Here is a 23,031-nt window from a genome sequence, read left to right as displayed (position 1 = left end):
AGACTAATTTTAACTACTTCTGTTTAAATGAAAAGAGGAAAAAGAAATATTTGAAAAAGAGTAATGAATATTTGGAGGAGAATAAATGTACATTATATTATAAAATGGAGGACTAGCATTCAAGAGCATTGAAACCAAACTTCAGCGCGTTACAGCTGGTTACCACATGCATGTGAGTTCCTGGTATGTGGATGTCACTTACCTGGCACAAAATACCACCGTTCAGAGAGACTTAAGCTAGTTCTGTATGAGCTAGCACAAGTATTTGTGGTTAGTGTGGTGCTTTACTCTAGATAATAAACTCGGCTGAGAAACAGGACTTATTAGTCTGTTAGATGTTTATCTATCAGATGATAGTCTCATATCAACCTGACATTTCACCCACAAATGGGCAACCAAAAGAAAACGTCCGTTATGTGAGGATTAAAGAGTTAGAATTTAGTGAAGCTAATGCTTATTATTAATCCAGTTACAGCAATGCTAATGCTCATAATCCAAGTCACCAAATTTCTGTTAAAGATCATTAATAATACAAAAAAATCCATAGACACAAACGTCTGCCCATACATCAGGTGTTATGTTCTCCCCCGTCAAAGGCATGCTTACAGCGAGTTGTCATCATCCCAAGTTTAGATGGAGATTTCTTTTTCCTCAGACTTGGAGTCTCTGAGGGTTATTTTTCTGTCCTGTATTTGCTAATGGGTTGCACGCTTTCCTTTCCAGTTGGTCTAAGGGGTGAGTCATGCCATGATTACTTCTGTTTAATGTATTAGTCCTTCTCTGTGTACAGTATGATTTTTTTCTGTGGGGAGGAGAACCACACAATTACACAAAGCTAAGCAAAACTGAAGCTAAAATAAGTTCGTCAACAATTATAAATAAAACAAGCTCAAGACCACAGGATTGAGACCTGACCACTGAGTAGTTTTGCTGTTATGGCTAGGACAAACGAGACAATGGTATATCATTGAATAAGTTGCAGATGCAGCAAAAGTTTCTTAATTAATTGTTGCAGATACAGCTAAATCAAGCTAAAATAGGCTAAAAACTAGATAAGGCATAACAAGTCCTAAAACATAGCGGATAGTTATTGTTATAAAGCTTTCTCTGAATTCAAGCTGAAAACCTCTCATGGATGCCAAGTATGCTTTAAGTGTCTTAGTTATTGACATAGCTTACAAAGCACATGACTCTCTCTTTTTAAACACATCAGCAAAATCCTACTAGCAAACTCATGCTTTCCTAATTAATAAAATTATTTCAGACGGTAGCCCAATATGCAGTGTTGCATTAAGGACACATTTCTTAATAAAGAGAAGGGTATTTCTCTAAAGAGTCACGTCATGAAGACAAATGTATGAACAAAGCAGGAAGACATCTAGCAGCAGTCTACAGCACATCACTCATATTTTGCTCTTGTATTAATCTAGCTATTACTTGATATACTGTGGTCCTATAAAGCATTTCAAACCTAAGAAGAAATTTTAAAAATAATTCTTTTCACTGTTACTGCTGCCATTTCTTCCTGTTATTCTTATGAATTCAGTGGTTATTCAGTACCGTATGTGAAAAATGTGATGCAGTCTCTTTTACTGTCATATTCCTCTTCCAACTCACTGCTTATCAAACCCAGCTTATTAACACTCTCTTTTAATTTCAGCCTGGCTAGTGACAAGTGAGGATCCAACTCTAATCATGTGCTTTGTGAAAAGTTACTGGCTAACAATTCTTAAAATACCATGAACTATACCTGATGAGTTTCAATACTAATAGTACCAACGCTTCAAGCTTGTGTTAGCTTGTAAATGGCTTTCTACGCTAGCTGGTAGGATGAGAGCTACAGGATGACAGCTGGCGGTGTTGAAAAACATTAACTCAGGCCATGTAAAACACAGTGGCGCTTAGCAGTGATTAGAGTGAAATGATATGTTGTTAGCAATAGAAAGCTGGTGTCAGTGTAACATTGCTTTATAAGCTATCTAGTTAGGCTTTGGAAGTCTTAACAGTTCCCTTTTTGGAATTCATATGTGAAATCCCAGCTTCTTCAATTAAGGAAGTGTTTTGCAGTTGGCCTAAATGGAACCAGGATTTTATCCATTTACATTGCTTTATCAGTTTTAGTGTGTGATCATACATCCATGAAAATTATGCTGTGAAAAATGAACATTGACGTGTACAAAGGTGACAGTCCTAGGAGTAACACAAGTCTTTGTAGGGGCAACGGTTAATATCTTTCCAGGTATCATGGTAGAGAGACTGTGTAGTAAAGAGACTGCAGTCAAGGTAATTACCTCTGAGGCTCATCTGTAGTTTCTTAGAAACTCAATCAGCGAAATGGACACCAGAATCAGCTTTGTGATGTGATCTAATTGTCACATAAATGGAGGAATAGTCTTCCTGTCGCTAGGTGGAGATCATTCCATGACTGTAACCTCAGAGTCCTTTCAGAACTTGTGTATTTTTCCAACCCAGACAAATATTTTGTTTTCTTTCCCATTTAAAAATACCTACTTGGTTTCCACATCACAGGGAATAGCATGGTCAGGTGTGTGACATAACAAGGTGGCAAAGTGCAAGTCTGCTTTGGAAGCTGTGTAGACATCTTACTGCAAGAATGGATGGTATGAATGAGTCCTACCTCTCAGATGGACTTGCTAACATGAGAACCATCACATACTCATGCAGTTCGAAACCAGAACTTGTGTCAAACTGGCTTTGAGCATTAGCAGAACTGGCAGGTGATAGTCTTCACTCAGTTGCGTAGACATGACTGTTTCTGAACAAGGTCTGTTTCTGGAGCAGGAAAGCTCTATGATGTGTCTCACCTGAGCTTATTAAAATTGCAGTTATTCCTACCTATAATTCATGGATACTCATGGAAAAGCTTAAGAGTTTGTAAAATTAGAACACCTAAACACTCACTGTAGATTTTCTTTTGTCTTTAGGTTTACTACTGGAAAGTGCAGAGTCTATCCAGAAGGAGTAGGCGGCATGTAGAAAAAAAGATCTTGACTTTCAGGGGAAACAAGACTTTCGGAATGTTGCCAGGGCTGGAGCCTTATAGTTCTTACAAGCTGAATGTTAGAGTTGTTAATGGTAAAGGAGAAGGACCAGCAAGCCCAGACAAAGTATTTAAGACCCCTGAAGGAGGTATGAAATGAGAAAGTTAGAGAATAAACTAAATGTGATATATTCAGAAATAGAACACTAAGGGTATAATTGCTGAATTTGCATCTTGGACATCATAAAATAATAATCTGGCTCGATACAATAATATTCTTAAGAATTAATAATTCATGAGCTGTTTTAAGTTAATCTACTTTGTATTTACTGTATATTCTTCTTAAAAGTTCCTAGCTCACCCTCCTTTTTGAAGATTACTAACCCAACGTTGGACTCTCTGACTCTGGAGTGGGGTTCACCTACCCATCCAAATGGTGTTTTGACATCATATATACTGAAGTTTCAGCCAAGTAAGTTAATTATGAATATATAGCTCTAGCTTAGACAATATGTCTACCAAATAATAATGCATTTATTAAGAAAAAATTATATTAAATTTGTAATGTACAAAAGATATGATTGCATTGTAGATGTCACGTTTGAAAAAGATTAGTGTATTTTGACAATATAGATGACTCTATTCGGAAAACTTCTCTTGCTCAAGTACAAGGTTAGCATTTTTCTATTATTTTTATTTCTTCAAACCATGCTTCACAGAAAAATGGAGGTGAAGTCCTACATATAATTGACAGACAAGTTAGAAGCCGGATACTACCACTTACAAATCCTATCTGCTAACTGCACATAAATTATCATTAGAAGTAGATCAAAATATATCCAATTATATTGTCGTCTGCTTCTTCAATTTTCATGGTATTTTAATTTTAAAATGAAAAATTCATAAATGTGCCATTTACTAATACCAGAGCTCTAAATCACTTCCTTAGGATCCCCATCCCACTGCTTACTTGCCCAGAAATTTGTCAGCAGTGACACTGGAAATTAAGAGATTCATGCGCATGGAAGAGGTTAAGGAAGTTTGCTTTCTTCCACTTACCAACTTCCACCGTTCCTTGGCATTAGTCAGAAGTCACTTCAGTGTTTTTTTTCCTGAGCATACTGAATTTATTATGAGGCAGCTAGTTTAGAGTTTCAGAATTTTTTAATGATCAGTGTTTCAAATGTGTGTAAGTTCAGATGATTTGATGCAGACTCAGTTGCCTTGGATTCAGACACTTACAAGAATGGAACTTGAACTTCAAAAACTTGTAGGTGTTTCCTATCTCCCTGTTGAATTTTAGTACCTCGCATAGATCCTTTTTACACAAAGGTGACTTTCTTTTGAAACTGTAGATTATGATTCATATAATCCAAAATGAACAATGCAGCAGACAAACAAAACAAATAAATACAAACAAAAAAAGCCTGTTTTAACACAATGAAAATATAGGCAATTTTCCTAACTAACTCTTTTTTTTTTTTTCCTTCTTGTAACAACAGTTAACAACACACATGAATTAGGTCCCTTGGTAGAGATAAGAATTCCTGCCAACGAGAGCAGCTTGATATTAAAAAATTTGAATTACAGCACACGGTACAAGTTTTACTTTAACGCACAAACTTCAGTTGGATCAGGAAGTCAGATAACTGAGGAAGCAGTAACAATTATGGATGAAGGTAAGATGGGTATGTATAAAGAAAACCCATTGAGTTTAAAAGGCACTATGAATTTTATTAAAAATATTACTACTCTTTCCTTCCATTAAGGAAATAGCCCCTAGTAAAATTTTCTCTAGACCTTTCTTAACTGTATTATACACTAATAAAAGATTTTAAATAGTTTTTAAGAGAAGATGTGCAAGGGTTTTCTACTGTAGTAGAAACCCGAAAAGAGGTGTAAAGCCCTTCTTTTTGTTATAAACTTACAAGATCTAAGACTTCAGCTTTTCTGGTCTTCAGAGTTGTAACTTTACATTTTAAGTGGTCTTCCTCCATTCACCTATTCTGCTTCATTGACCTTCTCTGGTCACAGAGAACAGTAGTGAAATGATGCAGCTTTATGGCTAGAGGAAATTATTTCTCTTTTGAAGTATGCAACAGCTTCTGTGAGGTCTAAATTTTTTCACAGAGCTGGCAAAAACTGTAACTTCAAAAAAGCTGCAGAAATAAATTTGTCATCTATGGCCCCAAGTAACTGGTGACATTGTATAATATTTAAATACTCTTAAGTGTATTGTTCAATCCTGTCACTATTGATTTTTATATTTATAGTCATTCTCGATCTCTGATTTTGGCAGTTCTTTTGTTGAAGATGTTATTTATTTAAATATGAAAGCTTAATAAAATAAGAGTAATTTAAAGCAAAGGGGAAATTTGGGGCAAATGCCTTTTATGATTTTGCACATCTTAATATTAAAAGTGTATTTTGATACCATCTTTTCATGTATTTTTATGCTTAGTAAAATTATAGTTTATTGGAATTGCTGTAGATGAGTTGGTGTGCAATGCAGTTTCTCTAATAGTGTACTAAGGATGCATATGAACTGCATTTATTTTAAATCATTAATCTTAACAAGCATGAGCAATAAAATTTTGTAAATGCATGTATATTAATTTTTGTCTTGTAGTAGTCTGTCAGTGTTCAGCATAAGTGGATTGTTTCTAATTTATTTCAATTAATACATTTTATCTAGTCTGCATGCTTTCATGGTTTATAATGAAATTATATATGTGTGTTCCCTTTGGTGTTGTATCTAATTATATAGTGTTCCTATTCTTGTTTTCCTCCATTAAAGCTGGTATTCTCCGTCCTGCTGTAGGTGCAGGCAAAGGTAAAATGAAACTGCATGATTTGTTAATGTGTGGATTTTGCAGTGTTGCAAATGGGGAAATTTCAGTGGTAAGGACAGAAAATCTTGGACTACACATTGCTATACAAAGTGTTAATCAGTGCTGGAAGAAAACATTTGTGGGTTTTGTTGGGTTTTTTTTGTTTTTTTTGTTTTTTTTAAAGGAATCCAGAATGCTTATTAATACCTTTCATCTGTTTATTTTGCCCCAGAGTTCCAGGGGAATTCATTAGCTTTGCTTCAGCAAAGTCTAATTATTTCTGAACATTTAACAGATGTATGTCACTGTCATAAATATTCAGGATCCAGGTGCACTAGCACTGATTAGCTGGAGTAGAAAAACCAGCACTTTCGCAAAGGAGATTTTTTTTACTGTGCCATGTGCATTTTTTTGTTTTAAAAAAGTAGGTGTGTTCTTGTTCTCACTGCTGATTAATGCTACCCATTTGATCACATTTATTTCATTTGCAAGCCAACTGTGCATAGGAGACAGATGATTGACAATACCCTCTGTTTACTTCTCAGTTCAAGTATCAGATTGAATATACAGGCAAATGGCTTCCTGCCGTCTTAGGTTCACAGATCTTGTGAGCACTTGAGGGGATACTTCAGTGAGGGGGAACATACTAACTTCCATATTCTTGAATTCAGTAATATTTAGTTCTTTATGATGCAGTTGTTCTGCCAAACAAGGTGTTCTTCACATTGTTGCACACAGTTTTTATGAATTTTGATACCTTTACTGTCAGAAGCTAAGATTGTCCTGAGGACTGTTAGGTAGCTGTAAGTCAGAAAGGTGTCTCTATACATATGTGTCATTTTATCACAGAGGTGTGATTAACACTAATGAACATCTGTGCTTCAGATTCTCAGACTATAAACATCCCAAATCAAATCTGTACATGAAATACCCAACATTTTTTACAAACTTGGAAGAGATAGCATAAATTTTTTTTACATATATTTTCTTTCCACTTGATGATCAGGTGTTTTGAATGATAATAGCCATAAAAAGAACTTAATTCGCTCAGTCTGGTATAAATCAGACTATATATATGTATGCACGCATTTGTGCATATATTATATATATAAGTATGTTCTAATATCAGTTGCATTTCTGGTAAGTGTATGGAGTTGTGGATTTATTTTAATGACAAGTCTTTCTTACTGTTTTTTAGTCTAGTTGTAGCTAAGAAGTCAGCACAGATTGGAACAATCAAACTGGCTTGTAGTCCTGGACATTAACAGCAGAAATGTAAATTAAGTTCTCATTATTTATAGCTGACTATAAAAACCCATGCAAGGAAAAATGGATTCTCTGTGTGAAACTGCGGTCTAATTTTAGCTGTATCACAGTCTGTGGCTAGCAGAAAGTGTCTTATTTGTAAGATCAGCTGGAGCAGCTCACATTTCAGGGCTGTCATCTCAGATTCTCTGAGAACTAAACAGATGTCTTCGTTTGGTTCCATGCCGTTTACGGTTTCAAAGTTTTTACATATTCCTGTAGCATCTAGCTCTTACAATTGCAAAGAAAATTTTGGAACTGCAAACAGGATGGAACTAAAGCCATGACATCTGTTAGGACATCTGAGTTGCTGCAGGTCTGAGATGAATGTTCTCAGTGGTTACTTACATTAATGTGTTAACTGTTTTCGCTACTGATCAGGGACTATGAGGAAGGAAAAGGAGGATCGTATTAGCAAGATCAAGTGCCAAATTATTTGGTTTCATGAGTGGGTGGATTTGGAAGATGGCAATAGTCAGCCCATTCAAGAAGAAGCCGTACCCAGCAGTGAATTTTTACTCCTCCATTAAGTGCAGGAGGGCCTATACATATATATTGCCATTTATGTATTGACATCTAACGACAGGCATGAGGTAACAGAGGTGTGAGAAAAATTGGGGAGTAAGAACCTGATTACATATAAAATAATTATAGTAGCAGCTGGAAAGTGACTCAGGTGATCACTGGTGTCAAGTCTTTCCTACCCTTTTCCATTAGAAGTTTTTAATAACTGGGCTATAGAGGAAGGAAGAGAATACAAGTTTGACCCGTGGTAGAAATGAGAGTTGCTGATTAAAATAAACAGTCACAGGGGCTCCTTACTGTGTTTGTGGTAAGCTGAAGTGTAGGGAGTCATGCCATGACATGTCAGTCTCTACATTTCAAAAGCCTTCTTGTTTCATTTTTCAGTTTCTTTGTGATTTAGTCAACATTTTTATTTGAAAGCAAGTTCTTGTAGTCTGCATGCGTGCAGACACTGGTAACTGGCAGTCCTGAACTGCAATTAAAATAAGGTTTGAGATCACAGTTACCTTCACAGTTACCTACTTTACCTGTTGCTGAAGAGATCTATAGCCCAACTGAAGTGCATTTACACCAATGCATGCAGCATGGGCAATAAACAGGAGGAGCTGGAAGCCACTGTGCGGCAGGAAAACTATGATGTGGTCGCCATCACGGAAACATGGTGGGATGACTCACATAACTGGAGTGCTGCAATGGATGGCTACAAGCTCTTTAGAAGGGACAGGCTGGGAAGGAGAGGGGGAGGGGTAGCCCTGTATGTTAGGGAGTGTTTTGACTGTCTAGAACTCAACGACAGTAATGATAAGGTTGAGTCCTTATGGGTTAAGATCAGGGGGAAGGCTAACAAGGCAGACATCCTGGTGGGAGTCTGTTACAGACCACCCAACCAGGACGAGGAAACAGATGAAGTATTCTACAAGCGGTTGGCTGAAGTCTCACAATCCCTAGCCCTTGTTCTCGTGGGAAACTTCAATTTACCAGATACCTGCTGGAAATACAACGCAGCAGAGAGGAAGCAGCCTCGGAGGCTCCTGGAGCGTGTGGGAGATAACTTCCTGACACAGCTGGTAAGCGAGCCAACCAGGGGAGGTGCCCCGCTGGACCTGCTGTTTATGAACAGAGAGGGCCTGGTGGGCGATGTGGTGGTCGGAGGCTGTCTTGGGCTCAGCGACCACGACATGATAGAGTTTTCAATTCTAGGAGAGGTAAGGAAGGGGGTCAGCAAGACCGCTACCCTGAACTTTAGAAGGGCGGACTTTGGGCTGTTCAGGAATCTGGTTAACAGAGTCCCTTGGCAGGCAGTCCTGAAGGGCAAAGGAGTCCAGGAAGGCTGGACGTTATTCAAGGAGGAAATCTCAAAGGCGCAGGAGCAAGCCGTCCCCATGTGACGCAAGTCGAGCAGGGCAGGGAGAAGACCGGCCTGGCTGAACAGAGAGCTTTGGCTAGAACTCAGGAACAAAAGGAGAGCTTACCGCCTTTGGAAGAAGGGGCAGGCGACTCAGGGGGATTACAAGGAGGTTGTGAGGATGTGCAGGGAGAAGATCGGAAAGGCGAAGGCACAGCTGGAACTTAAACTGGCCACCACCGTTAAAGACAACAAAAAAAGTTTTTATAAATATGTTAGTGACAAAAGGAGGGCCAGGGAGAATCTCCCTCCTTTGTTGGATGCAGAAGGTAACCTTGCCACGAAGCATGAGGTGAAGGCAGAGGTACTTAATGCCTTCTTTGCCTCAGTCTTTAATAGTCAAGCTAGTCATCCTCGGGGTTTTCAGGCCCCTGAGCTGGGAGATGGAGAGATAGGACGCAAAATGAAGTCCCAGTTATTGAAGAGGTGGCAGTCACTGACCTGCTCCTCCACCTGGATGCGCACAAGTCCATGGGGCCAGATGGGATCCACCCGAGGATACTGAGGGAGCTGGCAGAGGAGCTGGCCAAGCCACTCTCCATTATTTATCAGCAGTCCTGGTCAACCGGGGAGGTCCCGGATGACTAGAAGCTAGCAAACGTGACGCCCCTCTACAAGAAGGGTCAGAAGGAGGATCTGGGTAACTATAGGCCTGTCGGCCTGACCTCGGTGCCGGGGAAGGTCATGGAGTAGATCATCTTGAGTGCCATTACGTGGCACGGGTGGGACAACCGGGGGATCAGGCCCAGCCAGCATGGGTTTATGAAAGGGAGATCCTGTTTCACTAACCTGGTCTCCTTCTATGACAAGGTGACCTGCTTAGTGGATGAGGGGAAGGCTGTGGATGTTGTCTACTTGGACTTTAGTAAGGCCTTTGACACAGTCTCCCACAGCATTCTCCTGGAGAAGCTGGCTGCTCACGCCTTGGATGGGTGCACTCTGCGCTGGGTTAAAAACTGGCTGGACGGCTGAGCCCAGAGAGTGGTGGTGAATGGAGTCAAAACCAGTTGGCGGCCGGTCACAAGTGGTGTTCCCCAGGGCTCAGTATTGGGGCTGGTCCTGTTCAACATCTTCATTGATGATCTGGATGAGGGGATCGAGTGCACCCTCAGTAAGTTTGCAGACAACACCAAGTTGGGTGGAAGTGTCAATCTGCTGGAGGGTAGGAAGGCCCTGCAGAGGGACCTGGCCAGGCTGGATCGTTGGGCCGGGGCCAACTGTATGAGGTTCAACAAGGCTAAGTGCCGGGTCCTGCACTTCGGTCACAACAACCCCATGCAATGCTACAGGCTGGGGGAGGAGTGGCTGCAGAGCTGTTTGGAGGAAAAGGACCTGGGGGTGTTGGTTGACAGCCGCCTGAACAGGAGCCAGCAGTGTGCCCAGGTGGCCAAGAGGGCCAATGGCATCCTGGCTTATATGAGGAATAGTGTGGCCAGCAGGACCAGGGAGGTGACAGTGCCCCTGTACTCGGCACTGGTGAGGCCGCACCTCAAATACTGTGTTCAGTTTTGGGCCCCTCACTACAAGAAGGACATCAAGGTGCTGGAGCGTGTCCAAAGAAGGGCAATGAAGTTGGCGAAGGGCCTAGAGCACAAGTGTTATGAGGAGCAGCTGAGGGAGCTGGGGTTGTTTAGTCTGGAGAAGAGGAGGCTGAGGGGAGACCTTATTGCTCTCTACAACTACCTGAAAGGAGGTTGTAGCGAGGTGGGGGTCTGTCTCTTCTCCCTAGTAACGAGTGATAGGACGAGAGGAAATAGCCTCAAGCTGTGCCAGGGGAAGTTTAGGTTAGATATTAGGAAAAACTTCTTCACTGAGAGGGTGGTCAAGCATTGGAACAGGCTGCCCAGCAAAGTGGTTGAGTCTCCATCCCTGGAGGCATTTAAAGAACGGATAGATGTGGTGCTTGAGGACATGGTATAGATGGTCTTGGCAGTGCTAGGTTAACGGTTGGACTCAATGATCTTAAGGGTCTTTTCAACCTTGACGATTCTATGATTCTATGATGCAATTGAAGCTAACGCTTCCTCTCAATGCAGTACTCAGTCTGGTCTGCCGCCTTCACGTGAACTTCACATCTCAAGTACTATTGGCAGAAATACTTCTGTTGCGAGGGAGAACAACAAGTAGTCTGGCCTCTGGGTTTGAAACTATTCTTTTTTCTGACTGAATCTCCAATATGTAGCTCTTCACTGTAGGCTAGAAATCATTCTCAGCTGAGTTCATATCTCTGATCTCTTCAAAGAAGATAGGATCATCTCAATTTTCTTTGTTCTGTACTAAATGCTGTTCCTTAAATCATTTTCCCTGCCCACCATCTGTTTTCCCTCCCTCTTTGAATCATTTCACATAATGTCTCCATATTTCTTGCTAACAAGTTCAAGCTGCTTTTTCTTTTCAAGTTGATTATAGTATTTTTGTACTGTTCCTTCAGCCACTCTCTCCCTGTGGACTTCTCCATGATATATCTATGTGATTCTTTCAGTACAGCCTGCTATACAAAACCACTGTTTTGCCCTCTTTTAAGTCTACTGGGAACAATGATGATGCTTTGCATGCTAGACTAGAGAAAATGATGATTATTGCAATGCAAAAATTCCTGCAAATACCTTTCGCTTCGTAGACATCATGCAAAATCCATGCCATGCTAAATGCTTATCAGTGAAAAGATTTCTTGCATTTCTTCTTCCGTATTTATTGCGCTACACGAATGCTCTTGAAATGGCCTCAATAATCTTAGAAGTGACTAATGCCCATCTCTCACTGCCAGAAATGGAATTCACTCCTACTGTTATACTAAGGCTTGAATTTCATACTGTAAAAGTTGTAGGTTAAAAAGCAAACAAATGCAAAACCCTTCTCTGCGTCTTACAGGCTCTGGCAGAATCTATTACCTTTTTCCTTCATCGTTTCTTGTGTGTGGGTGTGGGGTTTTTTCCTTTGAATTTGTTTTTCTCTTTACATATGCATTTTAACTAATTGTCTATGATGTATTGCTTTGCGGTTTTTATTTTCCATTTGACACCAGTCTTCAATTGTGTGCTTGTCACTTACCTACCATTTTTTCCTGGAGATCAGGTGAATCCCATGAAAATTCCTAAAGTTTAGTCACTTTGGGGATTATTTAATTTATTGTTCTGCTGAACTAAATCTTGAGAGAGAGTACCTATTCTGTTGTTAAAATCTATTCATATCTCATGTCATGTCTTGTTAAATTCTTTTGAATCTGCAGCCCAAGTGTAACTGTGCTATTTGGAGGAACTGTGTTCCTGAAAGGCTGGAGGATTAAATACAACTGTACAAAAAACTCCACTAAAAAAAGCACTGGAATTAATTTGAAAAGAAAGGAAAATTTTACTTTAAGCCTAGCCCTCTTTCTCAACAATTGGCAAATGCTTTTATACCATATCTCACAACAGGAATGAAACCATACTCAGAAGTGCCAGCTAAATTTTGCATTGTATCGTAACGTGGATAAAAGAGCTTAATTTACTGGAGGTAGCTGAATAAGAGTCGGTCTGTATAAAGTCGGTAACTTATTAACAATCCATTCCCATTAGTTTTAGAGCGACGCTTTTGCCAGCGCTGCTGCACAGCATTGTGCATATTACAGATGAAGAGAGCACAGTGCTCTGCTACTGAAAAAGCCCTGCTCCCTCAGACAAAGCTTTCTGCCCCGCTTTGTACCAACTGGCGCTTGCACAAGCTGACAGTTTCTGCCAACTGACAATTACACATTTTGCATTTGTGAACAGTGCTGGGAAACATATTGAAGAACTAAGAGGTTAATTATAATTAGAGGTGTGCTGATTGAGAAGACGAGAGTCTGGGTAGATTGGAGACAAGCTTTAAACATTGTAACCACTTCGACTCTAGGCTTTCATCACCTTGGGATCCATCAGCCATCTTTTTTCTTCTTATGTGTGTATTCATGTTGCAAATATGGCACATTTAACAGACTTAACTAAAACTTTGCAGGCCTGCTGGAAAATTAGATCAAGTAGTAGTGAAAAAGAGGAAGAATTACAAAAATAATTATTTTGAAAATAAATGTGCTAGTGAACAAATTTCTTGGTGCACTGTATTCAATCGGAAAAAAACAGAACTTAAATCTGACCAAATACTACACATGGATAAATCTGTACAAACAGCTATTGGTAAGAATCAGATAAGAGTACATCTGATAAATGTAAGCATAAATCAGTCAATTGAAAGGATTTAGAAACTAAGACACCAAGGAAATGAAGGTAATTTTCAGAACTAACTTAATTATTATATACAATCATATGAACAGAAAGACATTTACCAGATACCAGGTCTTTAATCTCGCAGGCAACTCTTTAATCAGAGCAGAAACTGGAAATTGGAGGTGGAAAAAGAAACAAAACACAAGATGAGATGGAGGCTTTACAGGGAAGGTGATTATCGAATTTGCTTAGTGTTACAGAAGCTGACTGTCATCTGGAGTCTTTCACTGAAGATGAGACAGTTTCCTTCATCCCCAAGTGCTCCGGCATGAGGAGGGAGAAGTTAGGTGTAATTCTGTGGTGTCTGTTTGCAAGAGTTTGAAACAGATTATTGATAATAGTTTCTTCTGTCTTTAACATTGGTGACAAATACCAGTCATACAGTTGTGCTGCTAATGAGACATCTTTTGTGGAAGAGCAAAACCCAGGAAAATACGATTTAATGAAACAAAACAAAGTCGCATTTAGAATACAAACCAGTTGTTTTCTTGGTACAGAACAAATGCTTTGATGCTGATTGTAACGAACACCTGTCCCTATGTGCAAATGAGGAAGGAAGTTTATATATCCTGTCTGCAATCGCAGACTGCACCTTTCTAAATTTAGAGCCTGCTATTCTTTCCTCTTGCTACCTTCAAGTGGCACAGAGAAGCAGAATCTAATCCCCTTGCATTACCATAGTGTATATGGTTACATGCTAGATTTCCCACAGACAGCCCTGGCTCTGGTATTTCTTAGGGGTTTTGTTGTTGACTTAGTAACCTAGATGTCTTTTTTTTTTTTTAATCTAGTCTTTCTATTTGATTTTGTTCAGGTGGTATTAACCAAGAAATAAATATATTCTTTATTATTTAAATAATATATTCCTTATTATTTTTGGTTGGTGAAGGAAATAATATGTAAAATATATAAGCACAACTTACCTACAAAGACATCAAGTGTGGAAGTAATTAGTTAATACAGATTTAAGAGTTGAATGAGTGCTACTGGAATAGAGTTAAGAAGAAAAATTTGATGCAAGTATGGGGATAAAAGTCTGATATTGTGAAAATCCGTAATCATGAGAATATATTTTCAGGGGAATTGACAGAATTTGCATCATTCAGATATTTTTTAAAAAGACTCAGAAACTATAGTTTTCTAGATACGGTACTCATATTATTTAGTCTGTGTTAGGGGCTTGTATACAGATTTATTTATTTTACTATGCCGAAGTAAGCCATTTTTTCTTTGAATCTAATTTGGAACTTCTTCCAGTCAGCCATATGGACAAAGCTATCCTGGTTTAACGAGAAAATAAAGTACATAGATAAAATCTGTGCAGCACCTCTTGCCTTGAGAACAGACTTTTGGCTATTTTATTTTCTGGTGTAGGTGAAGCCATTGGAATTCTTCCACTTGTCTTTACCGAGACTAGGTTTTTACTTCTGATGTTTCATGGTCTTTGGGAAGTATTTTTGATGTTGTTTCTAACAGAAAATATATTTTTAGCAGGATAGAAGTGTCAGTGGCAAACCGAGTGAGGCATTTTCTTTGAAAACTAATTTCATGCCTTTGAGGAGCATCTTCTTTGTATCTGCACTATTACAGTATTAGAGTTATTAAAATCTATTTTTCATTAATATTAGGCAAATAAAAATACCAAAATATATGTCCATTTGTAACAAGTATAATTGGAGAGCAAAGAATTAAGGTATGAGCAAAGAAGTGGTGAATTGCAGGATGCTGAGGAGAGAAGCACTTCTTTTCATAGGTGTGGACATTATGCGTATCTGTGAAAAGTTCCATTGTCTAACGAGAATGTCAACAGTAAGACACAGTACCTTAAAATGAACAGCTTCTTGCATTCCAGTGATTTGTGTCCTTCACACCAGAGTATTTTGATATTGGCTTTCCAATATCTGATGTCTAATGTTCCAATGTCTAAAGGTGCCGTGAATCCATAACATTAATGAAGCTGATTTCAGAAATGTTCTGTGAAAGTAAAGGTGTCAGTACACACATACTTCAGTTTGTTTTCAAATACATGTATATCACTTAGCTGTTTCATATTTTAACAAGTAAAACTAATTGAATCCTGCATGAACTTAGAGTGTGCATGTGTTATTCGTTTAACAGGTAAGGTTTTACTGTATTATTTAAATGTTACTTTTCGATGCAAAGTGTTTTTACTCTTTATTTTTTCTTTCCTACTATCTCTGATGATGAAGGATATTCAGAAACCCTTTTTGCAACCTCCCCAGTCATGCACACTGTCCGTCCAACATTCTATAAGGGTATTGTCTTCCTTTTTTATCATTATCAATGCAATAGAGACAAAATCCTATAAGGGCTTGCAGTTGAGGCATTTGCAGTCCATTCAGTGACACGTGGCATAAAGGGAGGTGTGTACCACCTTCGTAACTCCATTCTCTCCTACCATTTCCCATTACCCTGACAATGTTCTCACTTTCCAGCTGTCTACATTTTACTTCTAGATGAATAGAAATAATGTTTTCCGGAATTTTGACAATTAGGTATTTTTAAGTATTTGGCAGTTTTTGTGATACAGGGCATGCTCAGTAGAGTACATAGATTTTACTTTTTAATTTCATAGTGTAGTAACTGCCTAGGATTCAATTACCAAATACACTGCTTTAGTCACTAATTTCCAGTAATGGACACAATGACAAATGTACTATACTTTTGCTGTATATGGTCTAAATTAACATAGTAACTTCTTAAAATATTTTTTTTAATGTATGAAGTCACAATTTCGTCTTCTGCTTTGTTTTTCTATTGTGTATTCAGTGCAACCACTTTATCCAAGGATCAGAAATGTTACAACAGCTGCCGCTGAGACCTATGCCAATATCAGTTGGGAGTATGAGGGACCAGATCATGCGAACTTTTATGTTGAATATGGTGTAGCAGGCAGTAAGAAGTCATTTCATTAAATTTTGCTAAAGTGTTCAGATATATTTTCAAAGATTTTTACAGCAAATGTGGTCCTAAATTGACCCAGTGTTAATGATAGCTCTTAAATGTCTAGAATTATTTTTTACTTTGATCAGGAAGATCAAATAATTTTTGTTTTAATGAACATCAATGTGTAGCAGGTATTTGATGCTTAGATAGAATACCAGCCTTTGTTCCTTTGTATCATTTTATAAATTCTTCTGAACATGAACTTCTAAAAATGTAGTTTGCGTGAAGTTGTTTATCATGCAGTGATTACATGTGTAAAAATATGATTACTTGCATTAAAATAGAATATAACAGTTTTCCCAAATTATGACTAATTCAGGAAAAAAAACTAATTAAATAAGAGGGCAAATCAAAACAATACTCTTTGTTAAATTAAACCTCAAAATAAGGTATCAACCAACTTACGTACTTTTATTGGCATAAAAACAGGTTTTAATCTTTGATAATACCAATAATAATTAAAACACAGTTATCTAATAAAACCAAGATACTTCTATTCAAATACTCTATCCTTCTAAAGTTATGACTAAAGATGACCAATCTGAAAATTGGAATATAAGTGCATTTTTCTGGATATTGGTCAAAGAAGCAGCTGAGACTGTATTAGAAAAAGATACAAGAGAATGATCAGGAAACATGGTAGGTTCAGAGTTTGAAGTAGAACTTCTCAACTAAAGTAAATATTGACTGAAACTACAGAAGTGTAATTAAATTATTAAAATCTATTTTAATGTATTTTATAATTGCAAGTTCAATAAGCCTTTTAAAAAACTAAATGAAAATAGTGTTTCTCTAGTACAATGGAACAAATGTTTAAAATAGTTTCATAATTCATGTACAATGTCTTCTTCAATATATTGCATGCAATATATTATTTGGAGTCATAATTTTATATGATTTTATTATTTTTTGAGAGAATAGTTATTTTTTCAGCCAATCCATAGTTTAGTCAAGTAACTGTTGATAGTATTCTGTCTAGAAACTTTCAGTAATATAGAGAAAATTAAAATTCCAATATGTTGTTTTCCTAAAATTTTTGTAGGCAAAGAAGATTGGAAAAAAGAAATTGTAAATGGTTCTCGAAGCTTCTTTGTGTTAAAGGGTTTAACACCAGGAACAGCATATAAAGTCCGGGTTGGTGCCGAGGGCCTGTCTGGTTTTAGGAGTTCAGAGGATGTGTTTGAGACAGGTCCAGGTGAGGCACACCGTACCAATTCTGTATCGTAGTCAGAATTGTGGTAGACCAAGTGCTGAAACATTGAACTGCTTCTAGCTAAGAGATGTTGTAGCTAGCGTCTTTGCATGTTCTTTTTTTAGAGCAATGTTGAATTATTTTATAAACTCCTAAATTAATGCCAGAATATTTATTATGTAGATTATGAATGTTTGCATCCTTTCAATTCACTCTACTTCTCTGTTGTTTATATTAGGGGCAAGATACTCACTGCTCACACTTCCATCTGTGCGCTGTGCACTGAAGATGACCTATTTCATTTATTTCTAATTAATATAATTAGATGGCTATATTTAAACAACGTGTGCTTTAATAGAGCCAAGTATATATTTTTAAAGCTAACAATCTGTATGTGATCAGTTTTAATACAAAAAGTCTGAGCTAAAATGTTTGCATAATCAGAAGTGCAGATTCAATTTGATGTCTCATGTAATCTATTTATACTAGTGTTAAGAGATTCCTACTTGTAAATGTTTCTTTTCCTGTCATATACTGGTTTTGTATAGATTTAGATGTCGCAACTATATCCTGTGAATCAGTAAGGCTGTTTAAGTTCCTTATGTAGATATTTCAGTCATATTTTTTCATAAGCTAATCAGTAATGCTTGTTCCTTTAACTCAGAGAAAGGGCTTTATGGGAAGTTTTTTGATGTTACGCTGAATATGTCGTTGCCATCACAGCATGTTCTTGGTCAGCTGTTATTATTTGTTGTGTATTTGATAGCCACTTCTGCTCATTCCAAGCATTTTGGTCAGTGCATAGTTATTTATCAGTAGCCTCACCAACTCCAGAATGTTATGATTTAAGAAAGTAGTTTAAATATGAAAATAAGCTTGAACAATATGTAATAATTATCAGGCAACAAAGTAAATAATGAATATGGTAGTTTGAAAGTGAGCACTTTCTAAAATCATAATTTTTTGCTTTGTTTTGTTCCATTTCTGTTCACAGTTTATCGTGTTGCAGGAAAGCTTTGAAAACACGGTGCTGAATAACAGTGCCAAGCAAATATGTATGGGCTAAACACAGAGGTTATTTATGCCAGAGACAGCTAGTGGTATAAAAGCAAATGTGTAAAATTTTATGCAAATACACATCCAAAGCCTAAAGCAGCAGTAAAGCAAGGATCAAGACTATAGTATAATTCAAAACAAACTGAATGGAAACCTTCCCAAAAGCATCTTTCTGCACAAAAAATACTGAGTCAGTAGATAAGGAATCCTGTACAGACCCATGAATGAACCAGTCACCTTGGCTCATATCCTTGAGTAGTTAAGGAGGAAGGGAATTTAAAGACACTCTTTTCTGCTTCTTGATAATGGAAAGGTTCAGTGTCCAGCATTAAATTATATATGTAGCATATTTCTTACAGAAAAATGTTGCGTCACGCTGTATTCAGCCTAGATCAACACTTTTAATCACTGCAAAAAATGAAGCGGACAAAGAGGAAAAAATTGGATTATGGAATATGTCCTTAATTAGGAATGAAACTGTAATATTTGGTATATGAGGCTTTTGCCACATTTTTTTCTTTGGCAAGCATTCCTGTAGAGTATCTTCATAGTGTGCGGGTTTATCTTTTGGGGCATACCAGTACAGTGTATTGCATTGACTCCTGCATTAGCAGTTCACCAAAAGTAAATGTCTTTCTGCCTGAAGCAGATAATTTGCTTAGCATAAGCAGGAAATGTTGTGCCATTTTTAAAGTTGCACTGAGATCTAGAAACCCTTTCCTACTGGATATGCAATAAGTTAAAGAATACAGGAAGCTGCATAAGTAAGTTTTCATCTTTACTCTTTCCCATCTATCTTGCATATTTTTATGCATGAGTTGTTTTGCTTGATGCTATTTCTTACTACATTTGAATGTTAAATGTGCTTTTGCATTTTGTCACAGTATGTATTACACAGCCTTTAATGCCTTATTATGAATGTATATGTGCAAAACTCAAAATAATTTTAACCTTAATGTGGAAACAAAATTTTATTTTAATTTGATTTATAATTCAGAGGAGGATTGTCTTTGTGTTTTGTTTTTTTAAGACTGCCACTTATATTTATAGATTTACATATTTATATATAGTATATAAAGTACAAATATATATGTATATAAGCTATATATTTATATAACGTGTAGACATTTTTATGCAAAAATAGTTTAAATTATTGTGCATATAGGAAAGAGTCAGTTTCTAAAATATCAGAAAGCATATTCTTAAACAAAGGCTGGGAAATCTCCTAATCGTAACTCCACAATAACCAGCCACATTAATTCATTGATCTATTTAAATCAAAATCAAGTCATAACTTTGCCCAAAAGGTAAGACCAAAAAGAGGCAGCAAAATGAAGAGTTAATTTTAGCCCAGTACCGCTAAAGTGGAATACACATTGGTCTTCTGTATAGAATGGAGGATAGATACTGCCTGCAGATATCAGAGGTACTTTGAGTTTTCATAAAGTCCATGGAAAACCCTCAGGAATCTGGGACCATTGAGAGCTGATGTTTCCAAGCTAGCTGTGTCAGCCTCTGTCTTAACTAATGGATAACACTGAGACATGGGCTTGAATTCTGGCCTATAATTGAATATTGTTACCTTTTATTGTTAGTGTGCTTGCCAGCCCAGTGCAGTCTCTTGTCAGCTAGCTGTCTGCCAAGCAAGGCTCAGATATTGTTCAAGGGGCAGCACCAGCACAGGACTGTTTCCAGTTGTCATCCAACATGTTTTGTAAGCGGAAGAGTTTATGCTCTATCCCCTGGAATTGTGGCTAGAAAACAGGCAATGCTCCATTGAAAACAGGTTCTTTCTAATATGTTTTTTATGAGCCTTCCCTTAAAAGTGTATCTTCTCTAAGGAGAGGTGGAAATCTTTATGGGGCTCTGGGACTTGCACATTTCTTTGTGTAAAGCTACTCATGCATTTTGTCTTCCACTTCAGTGGAAGCAAGTCTATGGACCTTCCCTAGCAGATATGGATGAAACGTGTTTTGCCGTGAAAGCTGATATACTCACAGCATCTGAACAAAGAGACTGACTGAAGGTCTCAAATATAATCTGGTCCTAGTGCAGAGTGTCTGTTAAGCTGAGATCTGAAGTACTATTGATCCTTACTAAAATCCTGGTAATGTACTGGCTGTGAATAATCTGATACCTTATCTCATGAAGCCAGAAAAACTAACAAATCCTGAACCAAAATGCCATATGAGTTATGCATAGGAAGTGTTTTGCATGTGACTTTCCCTGTTCATGTGGGAAGGTGATCTTTGTTTCCCAAACAGAGAGGCTCTATTGGGCAACTCTTCATAGAGTTTCAAACTCTTGGGTTTCGAGGCTGGAGGAGAAGGTGAAGAATGAACAAGATAGGTTTGGATGGATGTCGTCTTCTCTCCATAGCACGCACCCCTAACTCCTCTCACCCTTCCCACTTTCTCCCAATAGCAAATCCTAAGGCCAGTTGCCTGTAGTGTGTTCCCAAACAGGGGAATAGAAAATAAGCTTCACCAGGAAAATCCTCCTACTGTGTTGGAGACCAGTAGGAGGGATACAGCCCCCAGACAGCACAAATAATTCCTGTCCTTATTAGTGACTGTAGTGTTTCCTGTGTAGTTTGCTTATCATTTACATTATATTCCAGCTAGAGTCAGCATTTGGAGAGAAACAGTGCCAAGGAAAGGCTTCCCAATTGCATTGTGTTAAGTCCTCACTAATGCTAAATCATGGCAATCATGATAAATTGTAGGATGAGGTACGTGTTTGAGGAGAGGAAGAAAACATGATGCTTAATAAGGCTTTAAAGGATGCTTCATTGTTGATTTTTAGTTGAAATTGAATGTTAGGGTCTTGAATGACCCATCTGTTTCCCCATTTCAGACTAATGGGAGTGCCTTAGCTAATGAGTATTGGCTTTTTATTCATTTTGAGAATGCAGTCAACCTGTTTGTGTGAATTATAATTTGCAATTTCATTTCAGTAGTTTAATTAATGTAAAATGGTTGAGAATAGTTTTGAGGTTTGTGGAAAGCAATGTAGTGTGTGGACAGGTTTTGCAAAGGAGTTGCTAAGCTTAAATATTGTCAGAATTCTTATATACTCAAAAGTAAGTTCTATGCACGTGTATTTGGGAAGATTTTAAATAATGAAAATATTCACAAAATACAGTATCACTATTTTTTTAATACTAATTTTCACAGTGAATGTTATTCCTTAATTAATGAACAATGTATACTGGCTATTATTTATTTGAATTAGCACAGAATTTCAATGCAGCAAAACATCTCATTTTTCTTCTTTTATTCTCTAGCAATGGCAAGTCGGCAGGTAGACATCGCTACTCAAGGATGGTTCATTGGTCTTATGTGTGCTGTTGCTCTTCTGATCTTGATTTTACTGATTGTTTGCTTCATAAGGAGGAATAAGGGTGGCAAATATCCAGGTACGATATCTAACAATGAGAGTAAAAATCATCTACTGGTAATCCATTAAGACAAATCTCCGGTTTACTGGAGAAATTACATTTGCTTCTGGTTTACATTTACATTGAGTATATGGTAAATCAGTCATCATTTGGTAGGCTTGTCAGGAGCAATCTGCCTGTTGGTAGAAAACCTCAATCCATTTAAGCATAAGAAAAGTATCATCTCCTTCATTCCTGGAGGGTCATATTACTACATTACCTCTCTAGAGAGGTTTGGGCTTTGTTTGAGGTATGTGGTCCATACTCTGTTTTAATTTCTTCTGCTTCTTTTGACCAGTGCACTTCTGAAAACTAGTGTCAGTGAACACTTAAAACTTTTCCTCTTCATAGGCAAATCATTTATAGCTAAACTTAGCAGAGCAGATTATTTTTATAAGAAGATAAAATCACCTTATTAAGTACAAGAATCCTACTCTGCTCAATCTAATGGTTTAGTTGTTTTATAGAGAGAGCAAAGATTTGTAGTGACAGCAAAAATTAAGTAAGAAAAGCTTCTGTCCCAACTGCCTATGCCCATGGAGAAAAGACAGATGATTAAGGAACGCAGTGTTATATATGAGTTGAATGACAGGCTGAAGACATCATCTTGGGTTTTTCCTAATATTTTGATTTTTTAAAGAGAAAATGAAATTACAGAGGATATAGAAAAGCGACTCTTAGTGGAGAGAATTGAGAAAAGAGAAGGAAAATTAGGAGGATGAAACAAGTAAAGTGATGCAACTGAAAAGACTAGGGAGGACTTGGAGTGAGCCACCATCTAGAAGAGGGTAAAACACAGTTTAAGTAAAAGCGCAGGAGGCCGTTGGATGCTAAGGTTGTCATTACTTTGCAGAGATCCCTGCTATGCCCTTCTTTTCTCTGCGTCTGCAGAATTACAAGATGTAAGGTATTAAATCTTTTATGCACACATACATATGCATATACACACACATATATAAATGTAGACCTTGACTGTATATAAGATTTCCAGATTCAGTATGTACTCTTGTTTATAGCAGTGACTCTAGAGCTAATTGTATTTCTTGTGTCATTGCAAATGTACTGT

General features: G+C 37.6%; 1 protein-coding gene across 8 annotated transcripts in view; it reads left to right on the top strand.

Annotated features, from left to right (window-relative positions):
- NRCAM (neuronal cell adhesion molecule) overlaps positions 1 to 23,031 on the top strand; it is a gene marked incomplete at its 3' end in the record, with an annotated part of 65,334 nt that overhangs the window by 30,264 nt on the left and 12,039 nt on the right. For 3 of the 8 annotated variants that reach the window (XM_082311120.1, XM_082311119.1, XM_082311122.1), the window contains exons 18-21: positions 2,946 to 3,150; positions 3,351 to 3,473; positions 4,504 to 4,680; positions 21,813 to 21,944. In XM_082311120.1, coding sequence (XP_082167246.1) covers positions 2,946 to 3,150; positions 3,351 to 3,473; positions 4,504 to 4,680; positions 21,813 to 21,944 — 637 coding nt within the window. Of the gene's footprint in view, positions 1 to 2,945; positions 3,151 to 3,350; positions 3,474 to 4,503; positions 4,690 to 16,101; positions 16,228 to 17,320; positions 17,474 to 21,812; positions 21,945 to 23,031 lie in introns of all 8 variants that reach the window. The other 5 variants (XM_082311121.1, XM_082311118.1, XM_082311116.1 and 2 more) reach the window with 4 other exon arrangements.

This window comes from Platalea leucorodia, assembly GCF_965183815.1.
Source record: "Platalea leucorodia genome assembly, chromosome: 4".
In the NCBI taxonomy this organism is placed as follows: Eukaryota; Metazoa; Chordata; class Aves; order Pelecaniformes; family Threskiornithidae; genus Platalea; species Platalea leucorodia.
This window is presented reverse-complemented; position numbering and strand designations above follow the sequence as displayed.